Raw genomic sequence first — 18,605 nt, 5'->3', positions numbered from 1 at the left:
TGCTGAAGTCAATGGTAGATTAGTAGTAAACAGCTAAATTAAGCCTTGAGTTAAAACTAAGTAACAAGAGAATCTGAATGTTTATGAACATTTCAGAAACACCAGTAAATACAGATACACATATTATAGTTGTACATAGTAATGCTTTATTTTCAAAACTACTTTTTAAAATTTTGGTCAGAGTGCATGTTATTTTACTAGAAAATGCACAACAGTAGTATCAGACATGGGGAGGAAATGAGGAGAAGTTTTAGAGGGGTTTAGCCCTCTGACAGGATTTATAGAGCCAGGCATTTTCTCTTTATCTAATGTAGGAATTGGTTTTACGAGGACACTTATTTAGAAGTTATTCTTAAATATGCTTACATAAATATAAAAATTTGTATTGGGAGTTAGTTTACCAGGAATCTGGGGGAGAGGAGAGAGTCATTTAAGAGTCTGAGACTATCCACTTTTTTTTTTCTTTACATGAAAAGAAGCACGAATAAGGCATGAATGTTATTTAAGTGGCTATGGATAGCAAGTTTAGCAAGTTGAACTTTGGAATAGAATAGCTATTCTGGAGCTATTTGTTATATGGCCTAACAAATAATACCCTTGATTTGATAGTATTATAACTGTTGTTGTATTTGTATTTACTCTGTGTGATCATTGTCTCTTTTGAACAAGATGTTGTGGTTAACATTGAAATTCTTTATATTCAGGTTAATTATTTGCTTGGTAGGGACATATTGTCCTTGTCCTGTAAAACAATTTTATGTAGCTAGCAGTTGGACAGGGACCAGTTCATTCCAAAGCTCAGGAGAAAAATATTATATTGTATTTTTGCTTAGTTATATTTAAAGTATGCAGCTGAGATGTAATTTCCTGGTACTTTCCTGTCATTTTCAGTGGCTATACAGAAAGAAGAATTCTCCTTTCTATTGATTTTTTTCAGAAAAATGCAATACCTCCACAGTAAGTTGGAGAACTTAGTCTGCATTATAGCACTGAAATATTGTTAGTCTATATCAGTTTTATAGAATTAGAAACATACTATTTCACCTTTATAGAGCTGATATGTAACCAACCAGCTGAATTATCAAGACAAGGAAAGGCAGAAATTTCCATTTCAGAAGGTATAAAGATGTCTCTCTTCATTTCATGGGAGTTACAGTTTCTAAATGAGTTGTTTTCAATTGTTATATCTATATCTAGTAAGAGAATTTCTTATGTGATGTCTACATGATCTCTGAGAAGTTGATCCCCCCCTTATCAAATATTTCTAGTTGAAAAGGTCATAGCTAATGTCTTTGATTGTATTGATAACGTTAACTTGAGAAAAATACTTTTTGTTTTACCTAATGCATATATTTTAAGAACTCCAAAAGGTGACATAAAAAAAAAAAATTTATTTGTATTATAAGGTTTTGTTTGGCTTTTAACGTGTTTATTAAATGTGCTATTGGTATCTGTGTATAACGTAAACATGATCTTCTGGGGTCTCAAAAATTGCTTTACCTTATAGTTTATTTGTCTATGCCTCTCATCCTCATGTACACATCTTTTGATTTTCAGGTATCTTCCCAGCATGTATTAAGAATCCAGTGTTAGCTTCTAGTGTTGTGCTCTGAGGGTACAGTCTCACCTTGCTTATTCTCTGGCTCACAAACTTTAGTCACATTTCCCTTATCAAATTCCTAGTTTTTCATGGAGCTGACACTTCACAGAATTAATTTCAGGGGTTAATATCTTGTGTGTCTTTCTAAAGACAGTGCAGAGCATCACTTTGCACTATGTTCTGCATGACAGCAGCCCAGATAAACACCAAACTGCATGAATTAGATGAGTGAAATTATGTCAGCGTTGGAGAATATTGTGGTGACATAGAAGCAGCATAATGACTGTTCCACTGGCTTTCCTTTTCCAGGTGCTGGTTGTGGAATACTACAAGAGCTTCCTTGTGCTTTTAGTATTCCCAGTTAGTTCAGTAGCTTCTGGGTATCTTACCTGCCATAAAAAAATCGCAGCAACCTAAAGGCTGCCATGAGCTGCTTTAGCACAAACAGCCAGAGTTTGGATGAATGGAACAATTACCACTGAATCTAGTTCTTTTTTGTAGCAAACTTTCAATCCTGAGCCACAGGTCAGTCTTAGAGGTGGAGGTTCTTCAGGAGCTGAGCATGTAACATAGGCTTAGTTTTCTATATTGCCTGTATAGTACCCCTAAAGCACATGCTTTGTATCACCTAGTTTTCCATATTTTTTTTTTTTACCCATGACAAAGCCATTTTTCATCATACGAATGTCAAAAGATCTCATTTTTTCAAAGTGTGTTGAACTGTTTTCTTCTTTGTTGCTGCTAGAGGTAAATACAGAGAACAGCCAGTCTTCAGACGGAATTAGAGCAGTACCTCTTATTTACTTTGCTTTTTGTATACCAAGTTTTAACTGAGCCTTAAGTGCTTTGACTTTAAAAAGTATTGACATTTCTGTATCTTAATTAAATTCTTCCAGGAATTACTAGATTCCATAACTTTTAACACTATGTTTATTGAAATCTCTAAACACATGAGTGTCTTCTGAAAAACTAAACTGAGGTTTTTAACAGGTGGGGGTTTTTTTGTTTTTTCTTTTGCAAGTCATTGTGAAATCAAAGTTGAAGAAACTGCTGTCCTAAAGTACTAGCTGTCATCTCATCAGCTGAGAATGTGGTAGCTAGGCTAGTGAGCTCTTAGGATGTTTCAGTATAACTTACAGCCATCACTAACAAGCATTCCACTGTTTGTGTTGTGTTTTGTTTTAAATCTAGACTGTATTAAATGCTAAGAGTTTTATCCTCAAATAAAGGAGCTTCTTAATAGCAACCATTTCAGATGCAAGGACAAACATGAGATTTACAAATTGACAGCCTAGAATGCCTTAATGCTTTTTTAGGAATCTTTCAGGAACGTGTTTTCAAAGATCCATGGCAATGGTTTGGCAGCTCAGGAGAAGAATAATAGTGATTTTTGAATGTCTGCCCCAAAATCCTACAACAAGACTCTAAAGACAGTGAAGTTTTATTCCTGAATACAAAGACAGTTAGAACCAAATAATTTGTCTTTGCCCATACAACTAAAGATTTTCCAGTGTGATGCCAAATGAGGCAAGTCTATTTATACATGTTGAGGAGGGTTCATAATGGGTTTAAATGAAAATGTTAAGTTACACTTCATTAAGCTGATGCAATTTGCATCTTGAGGGACAGCAGGACAAAGCCTTAGCAGGAAACACAACTGACAAGAGATTTTAAATTATTCAAGGAAAAGCTATTTTATTGCTTTATTCTCCTTTCTGTTGGTTGATCTCTTGGCATGTTTGGGCTCAGTGATATAAAGCACATTAACATCACTTCAGGGGTATGTAACTTTCCACCACTGCTTAGGACAGCTCTGAATTTGGTGGCATGACGGTTCAAACAGACCCCCTTTCTCCCTATTTATTCCAAATCTGGTTAGATGTTTACATTTTATCCATATACAAAATGAGTAAATAATTTTTGTCCAGATATAGGACAAATAGCTGAATTGGTTGAATCTAAACCCCATGAAGGGGAAATAGCAATCTGAAAAGCCTTCTTATATAACCTTGGTCATTTCCCCTACTAGTCAAGTCTAAATTGCAGAAAAATAGTAATATTTTGCAGCTACATTTTGTCATCCAGGATTATGAAGGGATGCCTTCACAGCTCCAGCAGAGAAAAGGATTTTACCTGGCACTGCCTTCTTTTAATTTCTCCAGATTTGATGGACATCACTGCAGTTGAATGAATATTTCACGAGTTTATTTCACACTGAGTAGAAGCAATCACACTCATTATGACTGAAATATCTGTAGCTTTTCCTCTGATGATGGATGGCTATTATGTCATTGTATTCAGTCATTTGCAGGTTCTGTATTCTGTGAATTTGTTTCTTGACTGCTGGATAATTTTTCATGCTTGCATAGTTCAGCAAGCTACACAGTTAATGCTGTGAAAGGTGGCATATTAATGTTATGGATGGAGTTAGGAAATAGGGTGTGATTTGATTGCTGAATACAAATTGTGTGAGTTCTGAATACTTAGGAGTTCTTGAGTTCTACTGCAGCATGTCTGGTATACAGCCTTTCAGCATGAGCCCCTATTTTTAATGTTTCCAACTAAATAATAATATTTGAACTATGGAATGTCTGTATAGGGATTCTATATTTTCATTAAAAGTATATCATACTGCTTCAGTTAATTTTTTTTCCATTGTTAGTGTTTTTGTTTGCCAAGGTACTAGGAGTTGAAACTTCTATAAGCAAGGTCACAGGAATCTGGAAATGTATTATTTTATTGGCCTAGTTTCATAAACCTCACTTCTGTGAGCTGTAACTATGCTTAGAGGGTGGATTACAAACTAGACCTTTCAGGATTTCTTTTGTGAATAACTAACAGTTTGTATATGAAATCAAAAATCAGCAGGCAGGTACTCCCTTGCCCTGCTGTGAAGTTACCTGGTTTTAGAACTAAGGGGAAAAAAATGATCAAGTTTTCTAAATTGATAAAAATTTAGCAATTGTGAATGTTCAGTAACTACCAAGCAGAGGGTGTGTTAAGGTTCTTTTCACCATCCTTCCACTGCCTCAGATGTAAGGGTTCAACTTGGTTTGAGTGATGAGGCAAATTAAAAAAAACCCACACCATCCTTTTCCAGCTCTTTTCAGTGTGGACTTAACAAATACCAAGTCTTCATCATTTGTCTCCAGTAGTGACAGATGAAAGCCATGAATTTTCAATGGGAATTTTCTGCCTTTTTTTTTTTTTTTCCCATTCAGAGATAATTTCTGTAAGTAGAAGATATAATGAGGATACTAAATTAAGTGTGTCTATGTGTATATAAATGAAATTGATTTGTTATCCATTTGCCAGCATTTTGGCTCAGCTGCAGCAGTGAGTATCATAACTGCTTTAAAATTGATTAGACAATTTAACTTGAAATTTAACTCTGGATATGGCAGAGAGAGATAAGCCTGTGAATAGGAGCATAAAACATTAATCTTGCAGCTCTCCAGCTGATCTCAATAAAGCTGGTGTGTTGTATTTATTCTTTGGCTTTCAGGAAATTTAAAATCTTTTGCTTCCAGTGTGACCTATGCACACACGAGTGGTCTTTGTCTTCTTATTATGTGGGTCAAGAATCACTGGACCTTTTTACTTGTTCTAAAAGTGAACTGGTTTTTTGCTAAAACAGAGGTGTTTCTGCAGCATACAGGGATGACACGCCTCGGATTTTTGGCAGGGGAGAATAGGTGGGTTTGACTACTAGTGCTATATCCTTCTGCCCAAGAAACACCTGAAAACAGTGTCTCTATCTGGTCCCACAGTGGCGTCCAGTGTTGAAGCAACGTGAATGTGCAAAACGAAGCAGCCATTTTAAATGGAAGCTAATCTGTTTTAATTTTATATGAAGCTGTTCAGAGCAACATTTCCTGCACAACTTTCATGCTTAGTTTTTGTCTGTATTGTGATGCTTCATCAAAGAAAGATCAATTTAGCCTCAGTGAAGTGGCAAAGTGACTAACATGAAAGCAGCCAGATCTTAGTCCTTCTCCACCTATTTTCACATCCATATCAGCTGGAGTTTTGGAGTGCTTTAGGGCAACTATATGCTGGTTTTGAGTAAGTTCTGCTGCTCTTTCTGTTCTTAGTAGATACCCTGTTTCCTGATGTTGATCTATTCATCAAACTGATCCCGGTATAAAGAACTGGCTTGAAGTGGACATGCTTTCCAGTATGAAAACCAGTTCAAAATGCTCACCAAAGCACAAGTGGAAAAAAGGCAAGGTACAAATGTGTTACCTTTTTAGTCAGTTATATCTGTCAGGTTTTGATCTCCATGACACCTATAGTACACTTACAACATCCTTGAAGTCTCCAGTTTTAAGTAGCAGGTAGTCTGCTAAGCAGTGTTTTGCAGCAGCCAGCATTTTTAAGTGGTTTGGATGACAATATTAGCACAGCCTAATTGAACCCCCACTTTAACAGCAGATAGTATTTTCTTAAACACTTATATTCTAAATTTAGCCCAGTTACCCTTGTGCTATTGAAAATTTTGCCCATTCTTACTATTTTGTCATATAATATATAACTGTGTATTATAGTAGTTGTGATGCTTTTGTAATAAACTCTAATGGAAATATTCAGGATTATGTGCTTGTTATAAATGATGTACATATGTTACCAGACTTGATAGGATATTCTTACTCTCCTTCTGTACTATCCTGTCATCTTAATCAGGGTGCAGTCATGTCAAGCACTCTATCTCACATTTTTATGTTATATTGCAGTACATCTCAGGACAAAATGCTGTTCCAGACATTGAAAAGCACTATTTTTTTCAAGACCTAGATTCCAATTAAAGCTTATGCTTTACAAGATAATGCTTCTTCAAAATTTCTTGGTGGTCTGAATGCTAGGGTGTCTGCTGCATGGTCAAGGCTGGTCACTGCATGTTTGGCTCCTAGAATCAGTCAAATCTAAGAGAGGAAGAGCATACTCTGTCCTTTTTTATCTTGTTCCAATGCAATGGTATACTGGTTGCTATTCAGAAGTCACCACTTACCAATGCTCACTGAATCATCCTCTTCCTTATTAGTACTGTGTATCATTATCAGGTTCCTATTACTGCCTGTCAATTCAATGGATTTTGACATTCAAGACTACACAAATATGTATCAAAATAGAAGTATGTATTACAAATATCACAGATATTTCATATTCTAAACAGAAGGGAAACTTCTATTTAGTAGAAACTTGGAGTATTGCTTGCTGGTGATGATTGTGAGGTATTTTACTTTCTTATTTAATATTCTGTTCATATTCTGTTTGTATTTTGAAATGTGTGAAATTATTTTTTTCCACTCTCAAAGAGCTTTAAATGCTTCAGGGAAGTGTTTATTTTGGATTTTGTTCCACCATAAAGAAAAGGATAGCTTAGCACTCGGTAATGCAAGTGGTTTCTTTTTCTCAGACTGATATTAAAATGTTGCTAAAAATTACCTGAAGATTTTCTGCTAGACTGCAACAGCATCACTCTGTCCTCTGCTTAAACACAGAACCTTGCTCCTGGGCAAGTGATCATATGTAGCCTTTTCAGTGTACTTGGTAGAGCTTTCAGTCATTTTTCAAATACAAAATGCTTATAAAAGAAAGCAGTGCCATTTTCTCCCTACTGGCTCTCTGAAATCTCATGTTGGGAAAAGCATTTACCATGTATTTCATGTGAACAGAAAGCTTTCAGTAATGACTGCTATTCCTGAGTTTACTGCAGCCAGTCCAGCTGGCCGAAAATGTCGCTGTGAATGGCACAAATAGGGTAGGATTTTGAGCAAGACCATGCGCTATCTGACTTTGATAGTAGTTGAGAAGGCAAAAAAAAAAATGCAATAGGAAGTTTGAAGAATAGACAACCTGTTGGATGTAAATGCACAAAATGGAACAAAAATAGAGAAGTGTTATTTTTGGTTCTTGAAATCATCAGTAAAATTACTTTATTTTGAATACTAGCTGGAAAGCTGTGGATTTTGCAAACTCTGTGATTGCGTTTCTCATATCCATGAGAATTTTGAGCAATGAGGCCTTAATATTCCTGCATTGCGGTGTTGGTATAATTCTTTGACAGAGTATGTTGGGAGGTTAAAATGTCCCTAATGTTTTCAAGTCACATTATTATTATTTTTTCTGACTAGACTCACCTTCTGTGTCCAGTTTTTCATCAGTTATGATGGAAGTATAAATAGTATCTTTTTCTGTAATTACATGTGACTAAAAACAATCCTGACAGTGTGTTGCCTCACATCTCTGCATGAGCTTCCTGTCTTCCTCATCTGGACAGAATTTGGAAGCTTTCTTTCTTACACAGACTTTAGCCTTGTTTTTCTCTTTTGTTTCTTTCTGTTCTTATCTATGTTTGATTATTATTTTCTATTTTTTATGCTGTTTCTTTACCCCTTCTCTTACATAATTTTCTATAATTTTTCCTTTTTACCCACTCATTTTTCTCATATTTTTTGCCTTTTTTTTTTTAAATTGTTTCTTTATTCACTTTTGATTTGCGTCTTATGCAGTGCAAGATCATCTGATGTTTCTGAGTTTTAATGTTCATGGGCTGCTCTACTACAAGGCTGCCTTGGGAACTAAGGGAAAACCTAATTTTAGGACCTGTGATGCTTTTTGGGGTCAATGGTCATTTGTTCATCTACCATATACATTTAGAAATATTAGCAAAAACTTCCCAAGAAAACTGCAGGATCTCAACTGGGCAAATAAAATATAAAGAATAGACCAGAAAATGAAATTGGTGCTTATGTCCCTTTTACTGTGGCTCAAAAAGGTGATCACTGTTAATTGGTTCTTTGTGAAGGAGACAGTGTTTTATGTATATGTGTACATACACATGCTGTCTATAAACCTTGAAGAGATTGGTTTTACTTTGTGCTCAAAAAATAGATTTAGGATGAATATGATTTCTATTTGTATTTATCTCACTGACAGGTATGGATAGGCCCATTATGTGAACTGCGGATGTTGCTGCCATCTTAATTAAACACTGTAGTACCAGATAGCTTCAGATGTTTTTAATTCTCCAACTGCGTCTGCACACAGTTGTGATACTATCCTATCTCTGTGGCCTGCTTACATGTTATTAGTGCTTATTCATGTAAGGAATTTCATCCCTTTCCAATATTTCCCATCACTGACATGGACACTTGCATAATTGTAACTCAGTTGCTTCTGAGTACCACCTATGAGACTTTGTTAAAGGCTACTGAGAAATGGGATTATCCTGGAACACAGGAAACAGACACCTAATAGGTCTTTAAATGAGCAAATTGTGCTTATTTTTTTATGCAGGGAATAAATCGCAAGACAGTGGGATTGCAGAGATGGAGGAACTTCCAGTGCCACACAACATCAAAATAAGTAACATCACATGTGATTCCTTCAAGATTTCTTGGGACATGGATTCTAAATCCAAGGACCGCATTACTCATTATTTCATTGATCTCAACAAGAAAGAAAACAAGAATTCCAACAAATTTAAACACAAGGTAATTTTCCTTTTAAAATCTCAAGTTTAAGTAGAATGAATCTCAGTGTTTTATTGACCTTTCAAAGCCAAACCATAAGAACAGGTACTGGACATCCAGCAAGGTGGGTTTTGATAATCTGATTGATTTTTTATTTTTTTTACTCTGAATACGTTCACCATCTCTAGCCTGTGTGTGTGTACACACAAATGCATTCATTTCATATAGACTGAACATTACCTTTCCTACTTCATTTGAAAACAGTTTTTGAACCTGTACAATGTATTACAAGACAGACATTTTTATTCCCGACTAGTTCTTACTCATTATTTAAACAGTTTATGTGTTTTGTGCCTGTGTTGCTTCCTGAGTGTGTCACTGAGCAAGGACATCTTTTCAACAGAAGAGTCACAAATTCTAATGCACTTCTAGAAGGCTTCCAGCAATTTTAGTTTGCAGCATTCAGCACTGTGACCTGAATATTCATCTGTCCGCTTTCCTCAAGCCACTGATGCAGGGACATACTGAATACACTGCAGAATCTGTACTTATCAAGCCCAGCAAAATTTGCTTTGACCTCAGAACAGTTGAAATGCTGACATGTCCATGGAAACATGGAAAGAGATAGAAGATTAAACAACACAATCATCTGCAAATTTAGAAACTATTTTGGCAAATCTCTAAAAGATATGGCACAGATGCCTTTTATTTTATTAATCTACATGGGGTGTTTTGGTTTTTTCGTTGGTTTTTTTGTTTTTTTTAATTCATGTGCAAACTGGTGTAAAGTTGTAAAATCTGATTTTGTATAAAGTAGAGCCACCTTGGCAGGTCAAATACTATATATACCTCAAAATCTATATCATAGTGATGAGACTAGTGTTAAAGTGGAGGGGAGGGATATATACTGGTAGTGTAATAAAGATAAGCGATTAGATTTGTTTTGTATTTCTCAGCAATCCCCTAATTAACTGTTCAGTCAAAGGAGAGTGGTAGTTGGTATTGTAAGAACAGCAGACTAAAGTCTATCAATTAAAATGATGAGTAAGTCGGATGTCTTACGAGAATTAACTTAAAACTTCTTGGTACCAGGTAAAGATTCATTTGTACATTTGGGACTTTTTTGTTTCTTTTGCCCCCTGCCAGAATGGTGCAGACAGGGTGGGCAAGAGAACTGAGTAACAACTTTCTGTGCCAGAGTACGTATGTGTTTGCTTTCGTCCATCTTCAGTAGCAAGTAACTTTTAACACACTTTCTAGAATGAGCTTTTGTTGAGAAATTAAAACTTGCTCAAATTTGAAATGTGTTCTAACCCTAGTATGGTTGGAGACAAGCATCCTTCCTCCTTATAATGTTAGATATACGACTTCCATAGCTGAAACTCAGTGGCAGGCCTGCTGGGTAGGAAGCTGATCACCTGGCAGCTGCAGCACCAGGGACTGGAACCTCCCAGGATTCAGAGGGAACTGAATCGTTCTCCACCCATCCATTGCCTTCGTAAACTAAGCTGTTGTATAAAGGTAAAGGATATCACTGTCCCTTGTAGCAGAGCTTTTCAGAAAGAAAAGTGAGTTAGCAGTCTCAATTTGCTCACAGGGTGAGGAGCAAGTGACCTGGGATACAGACTTAACCTGATAGATAGATACTGTACCTCAGGAAAGGGGGCCCTTTTTTTCCTTGTGTACCCAGAAGAGCATACATGCATGATTCATCATCCTTTCAATACTTTTTTCTGTTTGCAAATATATTTGCAAGTCTGTTCAGCATATTTAGGGTACATACAGTTTTATTATTTAAAACTATCGTCATATATGTGAAGGAGGAGGTTGCTATTGGTAGTAGTATTGCAAAGACTAAAATTCCAATGAGCCTTGTCTTTTTCTCAATGCAATTTGCATACCTCTTTTCTTTTTTAAGACATGGAAGTGTGATTCTTCCCATGTAATAGGGAATGAGGCTCAAGATAGTCAGCAAAACTAGGACTAGAACCTAGGTGTGCTTAGTTCCCACAATGCGTCCTATGAGCAGACCTGTCAAAGACAAGGATAAGATGAAATGGGAGAAAGTCAAAGCTGAAAATTGAAAGCTGCTGCTTTGGCAACGAAAAGGAACTGTAAAGCAGGCATCTATTCCCAAAGAGGAGAGAGGTGGTGTGACTCGTATATTAGTTATTCAGTGTTTCCAGGTCATTCTTGGAAATTATTGCCATTTAGATAGATTTAGAGTTGTCTGGTGGGTGCTGGTGATGGAGCAGCCATCTGCTGCACCAGAATCCTGACTGTCGTTGAAGTGCCATATGACCTCCTTTGCACTTCTCTGGGGGCTCAGCCAGGAATGAGAGCTGAGCAGAGAAGAGATGAAAGAAAAAATGGAGAATCCCCAGAGAAATTCCAACATGCACATTTGAACATTTTTTCCTGAGGTCAGTGACCTGAAAAAAAAAATAATAAAAGGAAAAAAAAGTGTTTGCTTAGAAAAAGAGCAACTAGAGTTTTGAAAAGCATCATATCTGCCCCTTCTCCACAGCTGTGCAAGAGATAAAACCCTCTGCCCTCTGTTTAATGTGGTTTTAGGTAGTCTGTCCCTTTTTTGGTACAGTTAGAAGAGTTTCCTGATACACAGCTCAAAGGTAAGGCTTTGATGCATGGGAGCAATGAGGCTTTTAAAGTTATTTAAAAACTGACAAAATTTATGGGGGTAAAAGCCATCACCAGTGTGTGGGCACAGAGACCTTACCCCATTGGAGGCAATTTTTACCACAGCCAAAGAAAAGATGACAGGAAGACTAATGATTGTCACTGTCGCAGCTGTTGGCAGCATTAGCAGTAACAAATTCAGTCCAGTGGGGTGCCTTTGCAAGACAGTTCCAGGATGGCAGCTTTAAATGTCATTTGGGAGGTTTGTTTATTTTTCCTTGTAATTTTTCCCAACTGTTATTTGATTTAAATAAGAATTAGCAAAAAAGAAATCATGACAACAAAATGTTACCCTTGATTATCAGTCAGCCACATTTCAGTTCTTGTAATATCACAAGCTGCTAATTTTACGCTTTCTTAATACAGAAACCGAAGAATATTTTTTGCTAACAGAAAAACAATAAAAGAAAGATATTTTTCAATAATAGAAGACAAGCAAAAAAAAAAAAAACTAAAAAAAAAATTTGGGTCTTGCTTACAGATCATGAGCAGAAAATGTCTCTTTTCTATTTCTTTTTGCCTTAAGAGACTAATTATGCTGGTATTTGTAAGATGACTATGGACTAGTATTTATAAATGGAGAGCTATGGATGTTACCTAAAGTTCCTGCTTTTCACAGAGCAGCCATCTTACTATTCTGTGATTACTGTTATATCCAAGAGTATATACCTCTCTCTATCACAGCTCCTTGGCTACACTGCGGAGAATAATTCAACTTCACTGAGCATCCTTTCACCCACAGTTCTAGCATGAACTGCCCAGTTCTTCAGTTTTTTCTTCCCCTTTGTGATCTGTGCTACAGTCTTTGATACTGTGGAGATGAGGCATTTCAACAACAACGAGCAGCTATTCTTCTTTGTTGCACTGTGCTGTGATACACCAGAAGAGCAAAACAGAGCATCTGAAATGGTGACGGGGCGGGAAGCAAGAGGTGCAATGGCAGGCACAAACTGTCTGGCTATATGGCTTGTTCTGGCCATTCCTGTACATAAGGGTATTTTGATACATGTAAACCACACAAAGTTACTCTGCAATGGGTTTAATTTTCTCTGTTGAGGTTTGATTTGGAAGACAGCGACAGCAATATAAGTGGACTCATTGACAGCAGGAGGAATTGTGTTTGACTGAAAGAAAACAATGGCAATGAGAGCACAAGAAGCTCTTAAAGATATCCTTGAGCTCAGTAGCGTGTCTTTGTTCGTTTGATCATTTAGCACAAATGGCCCTCGTCCGTATGTTTGGGCTATATATAATAGTATCAGTCTGTAGTCACTTGGAACCAATAATATACATGCAAGTTATCACCATAGCTCTTTTGGAGCAGACCGTAGACCGTCGTCCTCTGCCACTCTGTTATTTTTATTATATTAAATTTATTTTTTTTCACTGCTGCAGCAATCAACTGTGAGATATAACTAAGGTTTATGCAGGAGAGCCAGGAGTTGGGAATTACATTGCAAAAACAATGAAGGAAGGGGTTGTGAATTGGTTGGGTTGCATGCTGACTTGTGTATTGCTTTGTCTTTTTGTTTCTGTCAGGATGTCCCTACAAAATTGGTGGCCAAAGCTGTTCCTTTGCCTATGACAGTCCGTGGGCACTGGTTCTTGAGCCCAAGAACAGAATACACGGTAGCAGTGCAGACAGCTTCAAAGCAAGTTGATGGTGATTATGTTGTTTCTGAGTGGAGTGAAATCATCGAGTTTTGCACAGCAGGTAATATTGCTGAGGAAACACGCACCACAGGATGTATTTAATTAACGTTCGCTATGCTGCCTGAGTGGTTTAGCTGTCTACCAGTGCCAGCTAGGCTGGTAGAGTTAGAATAGTCACACCTGGAAACTGGAATTCTGACTTCAGGCTTTGCATGTGCTCAGGTTTGGTGTTTTAATGAGAGGCAGCTGGACTGCCCTTTGTTTTGCAGCAGTGTAGCTGCTCCAGAGGGCTGTGCCTGGCACCACTGCTTGTGCCAGGGTAGGAAGCAGGCTCATGAACCAAAGTGTAGCAGAGCCACTCGTGTGCCTGCTGCTGGATACTAGCATCTGTGGAGAAAACACAGTGTGGCAGCTCCCTAGCAGATAGCTTACTTAAGACCTGCTGCTGCTCTCCCATCTCTGGATCCTGCAAAGCTTGAGCACTACCAACACCCTGTCTTGACAATCAGTTCAGCCTGTCAAATAGTAAGTCTTCCTTTGGCTGTTCATCACCTAGTGCCACAGTGCTTACCTGTGTGAAAGCTGAGTACCAAGTGAGTTCTCTGAATCCCGTCTTGGCTGTGATACTGTTTAGACTGGGTCCTAAGCAAGCTATTTTTATTTTTATTTTAACTGTTATTGTCTCGCAACTGTGCACATTGTAGCAAACAGTTGATCAAATGGCATAATCCAGAGAGGCCAGTTCTCAGCTCCTTTGCAGTTCCAAATACAAGGAAACCAGCTCTAACAAACACAGGGAATTCTGAGCTGAAAGTTGCTGTAGGTTTACAGAGTATCTGCAGGGAAAGGAGTGGGGAGAATCAACCATGCATGTTCCTGCCATTTGTCTGTTGCCACCATTGGAAACTGGTGCTGCTGCATGATGTGAGGTATGTTACTGAGGCTCTGTTCCCTGCTGCATGTCTGCATAGATTTTGGAGGGTACTGTGGGTTTTCTTGCCACCATACTAGCAGATTGTCTTTTCTTTCCAGATTATTCAAAAGTTCACCTAACACAGCTATTGGAAAAAGCTGAAGTGATTGCAGGCCGTATGCTTAAAATGTCTGTTTTTTATCGGAATCAGCACAAAGAATACTTTGATTATGTCAGGTAAGGAAGTAAACATATGCAACATTGTTTGACAAATTAAGGGAGTAATGAAAATAAGTAAATGGAGACAGCTGTGCTAAAGCTGGAGCACGTCATCTGTATGCTTTATCTGCCAGTTCAGAAGGGGAAAAAAAAATATAACAACTCATTTCTTCCACCTTGCTTAACTCAGCACTTCCATTAGGGAATAAAAGTTTGTGTTTTGAAGCAGAAACTGAAGTACACAGAAGGTCTCCAGCCTGATTAAAGTGTCTGTGGTCATAATGGAGTGTTTAGTAGCCAAGTACTTCCAGTGTGCTAAGAAATTTAGAGTGAGATGTCCAATAGTAAGAGTGCACAACAGTGTGTGAAAGCATGTGCCTGTATGTAAGAGTTCCATCTCAAATATTTCCTCTCCACATACAACCACCCCATTTCTATTTCCAAATGTAGTAACTGGGGGTCTGAAATCCAAATGTTAATTTACAGCTCAAGTGGGGAAGGAAATGGGGTGATATTTAGACAATTTTTACAATAGTTTGCTTCAACTGGAATGGATAAATGGGATAGCTGGAGGTAGGTTCCTTATTCCTGTTGGACATCCCGTGTGCCTTTGTACACGCATCTGGAAGCATCGTTACAAGGAGTCAAGGCTCATGCACCGACTGCGCAGGAGCAGTCACCATGCAGAGGTAACCTTCCACTGTTAGGAGGACATGGTTGATAGGTAAGTGGTGTGTCGAAAGCTGTTTCAGCACTGTGTCAGACGGGTGGCAGCACTGACTGTGCTTCTTTGAGAGACGAGGCTGCTGCTCATACAAACTGGAAACACGATTCCAGTTTCCTGCGGGTGTCACACTAGCACCTGTCTAGAGCTGGAAGGTTTTTTAAAACTGGTGAAGAAGAAAAAATAGTCAAGGGAATCCAATGCCAAAGAGCAGACTCCACCACCCTGGGAGATGTCCACATGTTGTAGTCATCGGTATCATCTGCTAAATTCCAGAAATGTTGTGTATATTATAGAGCATGGAGTTTGCTCTTTCCCTCTGTGTTTTGGAAGTATTGTTTTATTGCACATAGTGACAGAGCTGCAAAAAACTCCATGGAGGTAGAAAATGAATTGCAGTTGTTGAGGCTTTTTGAGGACTTCATAAATCTCTGTTCCCATCCTGGACTAGATAGATACCACAGAAGGGAAAACCCTATGGTGGCTCTGGGTCTCCTATAGCTTTGTTTTCAGCTGTGACCATAGTCACCTGCCTTTGTGTTCATAGAGCTTTGAAAATTGCTGTGGAGGTGCATTTATAGCTGTGGGTTTGGCCTTGTTCTGCCAAATGTGACCCTGATTGCATGGTATCTATTCCCCTCCTTCCTGTTATGTTCTTTATTGAGTCAATACAAATAGAGGTAAGTTTGTTTTCCCTTGCATTAGTGAGTTATAGAGACAAAAAGCTGTGTTTCATCAGGTCAGTATGCATTAATATGGTCACAAGGGCCAGTCCTTCCACAATGCACAATTCCAAATGTTATGTTAAAAACCCTAACCGCATGCTTCCTTTTAGGAAAAATTCCTTGTCACAGCATACCTGCCAATGGCTTCCGTGGTGTCATAACTAGTAAACAAGCTTGGGAGAGCTTATAGAGCAGTTCTAGTAGCATTGGCAAACAAGCAACTGTCACGGTGCTAAGGCAGCAACCCCTAAATGCAGGGTTTGAAGTGTGAGCTTGTAAGCAGTGTTCATGTCACTCTGCTGCTTACCTCGGCCGGGAGCTCCGTAGAGCAGCTCAGATTCCCAGGAAGCGTGACCTATAATTAGCCTAATTGGCCACTGGATGTCAGTATCTTGCCATAGAAATGGCACTGCAAGAGGCCTGGATTTTCAAGTTGCAGAGACCGGGGTTATTCAAGATGATTTTGTTGGGGTTTTTTTTTTTCTTCCTAGTAATAGGAATATTAATAAAATATTCATTGTATCACCCCACCCCACCCCCCCGCCATGCTCCCCAGTCAATGTCTTGTGAGAAAGGGCCTGAGACAGTAACTGTAGCATTTGAATGGCCAGAAAACTTTGTAATTTATCTTAGAGCTGGTTTGTATGTGTATGCCTGAATTAGTTTGCTTTGACTCCTACTTTAACCAAGTAAAACCTTCTCCCCCACAGTACCATTTACCTGGTGCTCTTGCAAGTTAAAACCAGCGTGAGGGAGAAGACAGGCTTTCTTGGCTAGTTTCCTCTCTCCTCAAAAATAAAAAAAAGTAAAGCAAGAGGTGGATGAAAGACTCTCCAGCCCCAAAGCCTTCATGCATTTTTGATCTGTCACTGCGTATAATGGCACTTTCATAGGGTGCTTAGTAAATATGCTGTTGCAGGACTTCCGAACGGGAATGCTTCCCTTTCTGGTATGTCCTGGTTGCATGTGCAGAGAGTGCCAAAGCTGTCACTATGGCATTTTCAGAGAGCTGTTGGGCACAGATTCTAGACACCAAATCTCAGGTGCTAAGGAGGATTAGATGAGGTGTTTTGGACTGTTCTCCTGAATTCAGCAGCCTAATGCTGCCCAGTGCAATTTGAGATTTAGGGGTTTAAAAATTCACTTGTTGCACTGAATGTTTCTTTTCACTGGAAGCAAACGGAGCTCAGCTTGAAAAAAAAAAAAGTTAGCCTTTTACATGTTTTCCCCTTAGGCCCAGTGACTGCAGAAGCTGGATGCCAACCAAAGTGGAAACTAACCAAATTGCCTAATATTCTGTGCCCAGCTCTGCTCTGATTGAAGTCAGCAGTAGACAAACTAGACCTGAAATTACCATTTGGGGAAAAAAAACAATGGCAGACAGTAAATTGGTTCCTATAAACTCTCTGAAAAGCATCATTTAGAAACAACTTTCCCTGGCAGTTTCCTATGTGAAATATACACTGCCTATGCTAAAAATACACGTTAACAAACAGTATGTTCAGCTTATTGAGACTGACTTGCAATTTTCAACATGTGATTAAACTAATATGTGTTTATTGTTAGAACTGTAGTGGAAAGCTGAACAAATCAACTAATTAAAGATATTGGTGGTTTGGGGGCTTTTTTGTTTGTGCTATTCTTTGCCTGCACATAATACCCACACAGCTCTCAGCTGACAGGGCAGCCAGACCGGAAAAGTAGGTTTTCCCCTTACGCAGGAGTTATTCTAGCTCTGAGTCTGGCATTACTTGGTTTTCTTGCTTCTAAGATCACGACACTAACCACACTTCTCAGTTTAAGGTCACGTTCCTTTATGTCCCTTCAGTATTATTACCAAAGAGCATGACGACCTAACTTTCCACTTTTTCTTTAACACGTGTTACAAAATAAACAATACCAGTCATTCATTTGTAGAGAGCATCATGGGAATGCTATGCAGCCCTCTGTTAAGGATAACAGTGGCAGCCACGGCTCTCCAATCAGTGGGAAGCTGGAAGGCATCTTCTTCAGCTGCAACACTGAGTTTAACACTGGGAAGCCACCACAGGATTCACCTTATGGAAGATACAGGTTTGAGATTGCAGCTGAAAAACTCTTCAACCCAAACACTAACTTGTACTTTGGAGATTTCTACTGCATGTACACAGCCTACCACTACGTCATTCTTGTTGTTGCCCCTGTTGGATCACCAGGAGATGAATTCTGTAAGCAGCGCCTTCCTCAACTAAATATAAAAGATAATAAATTTCTGACCTGTGATGAAGAAGATGGTGTCATGGTTTACCATCATGCCCAGGATGTTATTTTGGAAGTAATTTACACTGATCCTGTGGATCTCTCCCTCGGCACAGTTGCAGAAATTACCGGTCACCAACTAATGAGCTTGTCTACTGCAAATGCAAAGAAAGATCCCAGCTGCAAGACCTGCAACATCAGTGTTGGACGTTAAAACTTTCCTCGTTACTTAGGAGCCTTCAAACCTCTGTTGCCCATTTCCATAGTCAGACATTTCTGTCGGAAGCATGCACATGCCGCTGTCACCAAAAGCAAACACGAGCCTTCAGAATCTCCGATAGCGTTTTTAGTATTTCTTCTC

The 18,605-nt window shown here is 38.5% G+C and overlaps 1 protein-coding gene across 1 annotated transcript; it reads left to right on the top strand.

Moving 5' to 3' along the window:
* The first annotated feature begins 8,900 nt into the window (after window positions 1–8,900).
* PHYHIPL (phytanoyl-CoA 2-hydroxylase interacting protein-like) lies at window positions 8,901–18,605 on the top strand. The gene is made up of 4 exons (XM_010018866.1): window positions 8,901–9,096; window positions 13,312–13,486; window positions 14,458–14,575; window positions 17,924–18,605. The coding sequence occupies exons 1-4, from the start codon at window positions 8,932–8,934 to the stop codon at window positions 18,456–18,458; spliced, it is 993 nt and encodes a 330-aa protein (XP_010017168.1). The 5' UTR covers window positions 8,901–8,931; the 3' UTR covers window positions 18,459–18,605.

Source organism: Nestor notabilis, unplaced genomic scaffold (genome assembly GCF_000696875.1).
Source record: "Nestor notabilis isolate BGI_N333 unplaced genomic scaffold, ASM69687v1 scaffold367, whole genome shotgun sequence".
Lineage (NCBI taxonomy): Eukaryota > Metazoa > Chordata > Aves > Psittaciformes > Psittacidae > Nestor > Nestor notabilis.
The sequence above is the reverse complement of the archived record's forward strand: the minus strand, read 5'-3'. Positions and strand labels throughout refer to the sequence as shown.

Excerpts from the sequence above, each read along its gene's own strand:
- PHYHIPL (XM_010018866.1), top strand. The coding sequence starts at position 8,932 with ATGGAGGAACTTCCAGTGCCACACAACATCAAAATAAGTAACATCACA. Across the intron at positions 13,487-14,457 it reads CATCGAGTTTTGCACAGCAG|ATTATTCAAAAGTTCACCTA; the intron begins GTAATATTGCTG and ends TTTTCTTTCCAG. Across the intron at positions 14,576-17,923 it reads GAATACTTTGATTATGTCAG|AGAGCATCATGGGAATGCTA; the intron begins GTAAGGAAGTAA and ends ATTCATTTGTAG.